We start from the raw sequence: 5,895 nt of genomic DNA, 5'->3' as shown, positions 1-5,895 counted from the left end.
CATCCCATCATAAAAATTGCAACGATAGCTTATCACCTAATGTTAATTCCCTAAGTAAAGGAAATCAAAACTAAGAAAAACAGAAGATAAATTGGGAAATGCAGGCTAAATCATATCATAGATCTGTGTGTTCCCGCTCGGGGTCAGATGCCACGATCATGTGCGACAAGATGTCGTGGAGCGGCCCGCCCTTGGCCATCGCCTCCTTCTTCTCCTTGATCACCGCGATGAGCTCCTTCCGGAGCGCCGCCGCCGCCTTGTTGATGGTGGCGGTGTTGTTGGCCGCTGGAAGAGTGGCGGAGGGGCAGTCGTTGGATTGTGCCTCTAAGCTGGTGCCCTGCGGGGCCTACTTGAACTCGACGAAACCCTCAGCGGAGTGCTGCGACGCCATGAGAACTGTGATAACTTGATTTTGGTATCAAGCTTTTACAAAATTACCATAATACCCCCGTCTGGTTATTATGGAGTAAATTTATGATTGATGGAACTAATTTCTCCTTAAATTAGAAAATTACATGTATTAATACTAGCCCTTGATTTTCTTGATCTTGTGGCTATGATTTGTTCTCTAGTTATAGGTTTAAGAGGTGTTTGCCATAGATCATGACCCTATATATATATATATATATATCAACTAATGAGATTGTGCTATTTGACACCATCTAATTGGATGATAAAATGGAGACCGCCTTTTTAGTGTTTGCCTTGGAAGAGGCCGAGGTAGAAGAGAGACAGGCCTCATGTTCAATTTTTTTAAAAAAATATATGGTGAGGTGGCAGTCGACTACCCTCCCTAACCAATAAACATAGTCTTAAGAAAAGAAAATCAAACATAGAGACGTGTCACCTTTGTTGAGACGTGTTGATATTCTGCATGCTTCTATCTCTGCGACTCACCCCAGTGGATCTACTTCTACTTCATCTCCCTCTCCCTCTCCCTCTCCCTCTCCCTCTTCAATTCCATTTTTCTCAATTGTTTATGCTTCCATAGATTACTCCAATTCCAACAGTAAGTACGCATATATTCCAATATTTATTTCTGATCCATCACTCTCTGTTTTCCAAATCCGATTATTCACGCTTTCTTCTCTTTCACTTTATTAATTTCCAGAAAACAATTAACACTTGCCATTTATTCTCGCCTTCCTGCATTTTGTTCTCGCTTCGTTTCGGCATTGCATTTTGTGATTTAGTGAGATTTGTACTAGATTTTGAAATTGAGGGTTCTACAAAGGGGCTTTTAGCAATCCCTAGCTAGAATTACGAATTACGATTGGAGAATGATATGATGATGATTACTCAATTTTCAGTTCGTGATTTTCAATTTCTACTCATAATGCCAATCATAAGTGTGTCTATACATATGGTGGATTGTAGTTTGTGGCTTGCTCTAATTTGTTTGTAATGGATTCTCGCATTGGCAGATTGAATTTGAAATTGCATAGCAGAAGATGCAGGTGGAATGGAATTCTACTTGTTTGTGTATCGAGACATATATACAGATCTTTACTGGCCAGCACTATGCCTTGCTGCCTGCTTTGCTTCTGTAGCATTGGTTCTTTCACTTCTCCTAACTTTCCAGCATCTCCGCTGGTACACCAGACCGTCGGTTAGTCTCACCTGCAACGCATTTATCTTACTTGCTCCATTGAGGATCCATTGTTTACTAACATAGATTGAAACTTTTTGGATATCTCTAATCCTTTGATATATTTTTTTCATTTGAGCTAATTTTGCTTGATTCATATCTCACTGAGAGTGTATTTTTATCTATTTACGGTGTTTAGGGTGCTGAATTTGAGTAGTGGGAAGATGGATAAAATAAATATACTTTGCTAGTCCATCGCTTATCCTTCACATGCTCAATAATATGGAGTACTCCTCAAAAGTAAATGCCCCCCTAAGAATATAAAAATCATATTTCAAATTTGGTCGACAGAAGCTGCAGTATTGGATTTTTCAATGGGAAATATCCTGCATTAATCACAGAGTAATACTGTTATAACTATGGTTGTGCTTGAATGTCTTATTTGGATGTAGTTTTCCTCACTAATTCGTCTTAGTATTTCATCAGGAGCAAAAGTGGGTTGTTGCTGTTATCTTTATAGTTCCAGTGTACGCAACTCAATCAGTAAGTGTATTCTTGGTTACTTGGTCTTAGTATTAATATTATTATTTGTGTAAAAAATGAGCATTACACTGTAGCACTATTCAGTATAGCCTTTCATAAAAGGATGACATAACAAATTGGATTTGCAATACATAAAAATTGATTAAAGGATTAGTCCTTTAATCCTTTTAAGATTATCCTTCCACTGAACCACCCATATAGTTTTCTTTTGATTTATCAGTAGGTGAAATCAAAATTGGGAGAACATTACATATATTGTGAGAAAGGGTACCTATTTTCAGATATTTGCAAATATCTATAGTTTTCTTTGGCTGTGGATGAAAGCAGCTCCTAGGTTGAAATCGAATCCCACAAGGGGCAAGAATTCTATTTTCTTGAGTGTACTTAATTAATCTAACTGCGAATTTAGTAACTTTATATGTTAAGTGCAATTTCTCACGTTCTCACAACACAGTAGTTTTCACGATAACCCAACAGTATAAAGGTATGTATATTATGTACTATAACATGAGGATGCGTCCTATTATCGGTGCTTTTGTATATGTTATGGTTTATTTATGATAGTTTGATAAATGACCTGTCTTTTCCAGATTGTGTCCTTGTGGAATGCAAACTTGTCCCTTGCTTGTGATATATTGAGAAATTGCTATGAAGCATTTGCTCTTTATGCATTTGGGAGCTACTTAGTTGCGTGCCTCGGTAAGGGATGCATATTCAGATGGCTGTAGATGTGAAAGATTCAGACAGGCTATTTTTCAGCCTTCTTTTGTCAACTATTTATGTTTCTTTGTTGTATTTTGATGTTCCAACAATTGTAATTTGGCACTTAATTGAAAACAAAAGGAAGATTTGGTTTTCAACTTTTCATACATATCAATTAAAAAAACTTCCATTTATTCATTTCAATGAAGAAAACTGACAGGATGCCTATTAGATTCATTCTGGCTGTATCAGGATTATTTGTCTTAAATTTACTCCCATGGAAATAACATTTGACAGGTGGTGAACTGCAAGTCATGGAGATTCTTGAAGATGAAGCAAAGAAGCAACTTAGCAAGCCATTGCTCGAAAAGGAAAAGCGTTCACAACTAGAACACGGGACATTTTGCAACTTCATCTTTCATCCATGCTTGCTTGGAAAGGAGTTGTTCTCTATAATAAGATTTGGTTTAGTACAATATGTAAATTCCCATGCTTATCCTTATCTCAGTTATCTTTCCTCTTCTATTTGAACACGCTTATAGTTTTGGACACTTGACAGATGATTTTGAAGACTTTTTGCGCACTCTTAACACTTTTCCTTGAGCTATGTGGAGTGTATGGTGACGGAGAATTTAAGTGGAACTGTGGGTATGTTATAGGAGTATGTTTTTAAACTTGTTATAGAAGCGAATAGTTAAGAGTTTAATTAAATGGTTTATTTCTGGGTGCTTGGCCACTTATTGACACAATTTGTTTTAATATCAGGTACCCATATATAACAATAGTTTTGAATTTTAGCCAGATGTGGGCCTTGTATTGCCTCATCCAGTTTTACAACGTAACACACGGAAAACTCCAACCCATAAAACCGCTTGCGAAGTTTATAAGCTTCAAGGCTATTGTATTTGCAACATGGTGGCAAGGTGTCGGCATTGTCCTGTTGTGCAATTTTGGTGCTCTGCCAAAGGAGAAAAAGTTTAAATCCGGGCTGCAGGATTTTATGATTTGCACAGAGGTGAGCACCATGGCAATTCATGCTATCATGCATCTTTGTAAACTTCTTTTTTAGCATTTTTCAGTAAATATAGCTTCTGTTCCTTTTTCTCTTTGACAGATGGCAATTGCGGCTGTAGCTCACATATTTGTCTTCTCAGCAAAACCCTATCATTTTGTACCGGCATCAGGCTATGGGAAGGTCACCAGCGAAGAGACAACTGCTGTAGTTGAGATACATGAAGGCGGTAAAGAAGAAGAAGCAGTTGTCGAGAAAACAGAAACCACGGTCGAGGCACCCGGAACAAATATAACAGAAAGCGTTCAGGATATTGTCGTTGAAGGAGGCCACAAGGTCAGGTTTTCCATTACCCAATTCATGAATCATGAAACACGTACATAGGCGAGGTTCGTCTGTTTGCAAACATAAATGTTGATGTAGGTTGTCAGTTTTGAGACGCAGGTTGTGAAGGATGTCGTGCTGACTATCAACCAGGCGATTGAGCCAGTGCATGATGGGATGACGAAGATCCAGGAGACGTTCCATCATATCTCGGTGTCGTCACCATCATCACCATTGGGTAGTAAAGATGAGCTGCCGCTGGTGGGAGAGCACCAAGAATATCATAAAGGAACCCGACTGAGCAAACCGTAAGTACTGGCTAGAGATATCCCATGTTAATACAAGCTAATGTCTGTTTAGAGCAATGCCAGAAAAGCCCTCTTTTTTAGCAATGGACATCATTTGGTTTGGATAGCCCTCGTTCTCTTTTTTTTCTTTCTTTGAGGTTTACAATGTACTCCTTGTTACACGAATAATTTTATTAATTGATTAGAAATTAGAAATTAATAAATTACTAAGTTGTCTTCGGTTGATTGAGTAGTGCGACACGTAATGCAACTTCTATGAATACCTTATGCTAATAGCCAAAGTTTTATTTATTGAAGAAACTTTTGAGTGAGAAAAATACAAGAGCCACAGGATCTCATGGAAAGTGATATCCTTGCAGCGCCGAGTCGATCATTAAAAGTTACTAGTATCGACCCCGTGCGTTGTTTGATTCATTGAATTTTCTTTACACAAAATACAAAAAATATCAATTAAATGATAAAGGACAAAATTATATTGAGTTTATAAAATTATATAATTTTTATACATTACAAATTAAATAGTGACACTAACACAGAAATTAAATAATTAATATCACTAATAAAAATAATCTAGAGATTATTTAAATTGAATTACAAATTCCATGATAAATATTACTACTAACATTGATTTATTTATATTTGTTTTAATCCTAAATAAAATTACAAAATAAAATAGAAATTCAACATGTAAAATTAAAGAAAACTTATTAAAATGAAACAAGTAGATATTTTATCAATTAAAATAACTTAAATATAATTACGACAATTAACATGCATGATAAAAAAAAAAGTTGTACTCCGTACTAAACACCTTCATTTTGAACTAAATTTGATAATCTCGGATCACACTTAATTAATGAAGAACTAAATTTGATAATCTCGGATTACACTCAATTCAAAATGGATGCTTTATTATCATAAGGTGCATAAAGTGGTGCAAAATAAATGGTAATATTGCTAAAGAACCAGAATTGATTAACTGGTAATAGTGGTAAAGATGACATGATTACACCGAAGAATGAAGAGAGTAGAATTGTTGAGAAACTTGATTTTGTATTATTGATTGAATGAATCTCAATACACGCATCACCACCTTATATACTATGATGCTTCGGTGTAGATGCGACAAGAGCAGGATATAAAAGCTCTAATCTAAACTACTAACTACATAAGAGAAGAATAACCAACTCTAACTACTTGACAGCTGGGAACTCGAGCATCTTCAAGCCTTCAACTCAGTTTCCTCTCTCGAAGCTTCCATGTAGATGATCAGCTTCTCGTGAGATATTTTCATGAAATCTAATAGCCCCCTAAGATGGACTGTACATAGTGGTGAAATCCATCTTGTGCAACAGAGTATGAAAAGGTGCAACTCCTAATGGCTTAGTGAAAATATTTTCCAACTGAAGATGGTTGTG

The 5,895-nt window shown here is 36.4% G+C and overlaps 1 protein-coding gene across 1 annotated transcript; it reads left to right on the top strand.

Moving 5' to 3' along the window:
- The first annotated feature begins 867 nt into the window (after positions 1-867).
- On the top strand, positions 868-4,676 carry LOC121781123 (protein LAZ1 homolog 2-like). The gene is made up of 9 exons (XM_042178822.1): positions 868-1,009; positions 1,425-1,609; positions 2,075-2,131; positions 2,722-2,830; positions 3,131-3,312; positions 3,393-3,481; positions 3,599-3,848; positions 3,948-4,181; positions 4,290-4,676. The coding sequence occupies exons 2-9, from the start codon at positions 1,463-1,465 to the stop codon at positions 4,479-4,481; spliced, it is 1,260 nt and encodes a 419-aa protein (XP_042034756.1). The 5' UTR covers positions 868-1,009; positions 1,425-1,462; the 3' UTR covers positions 4,482-4,676.
- The last annotated feature ends 1,219 nt before the right edge of the window (positions 4,677-5,895 follow it).

The sequence above is a fragment of the Salvia splendens genome, chromosome 20 (genome assembly GCF_004379255.2).
Source record: "Salvia splendens isolate huo1 chromosome 20, SspV2, whole genome shotgun sequence".
NCBI classification, from domain to species: domain Eukaryota; kingdom Viridiplantae; phylum Streptophyta; class Magnoliopsida; order Lamiales; family Lamiaceae; genus Salvia; species Salvia splendens.
Note: the sequence above shows the minus strand (reverse complement) of the source record. Positions and strands in the feature narration are given on the sequence as shown.

What these genes read in the sequence shown, in the direction of transcription:
- LOC121781123 (XM_042178822.1), top strand. Translation starts at nt 1,463, where the DNA reads ATGGAATTCTACTTGTTTGTGTATCGAGACATATATACAGATCTTTAC. An exon ending in CTACTTAGTTGCGTGCCTCG is followed by an intron (nt 2,831 to 3,130) that starts GTAAGGGATGCA and finishes AACATTTGACAG; the next exon opens with GTGGTGAACTGCAAGTCATG. An exon ending in TCGTTGAAGGAGGCCACAAG is followed by an intron (nt 4,182 to 4,289) that starts GTCAGGTTTTCC and finishes TTTGAGACGCAG; the next exon opens with GTTGTGAAGGATGTCGTGCT.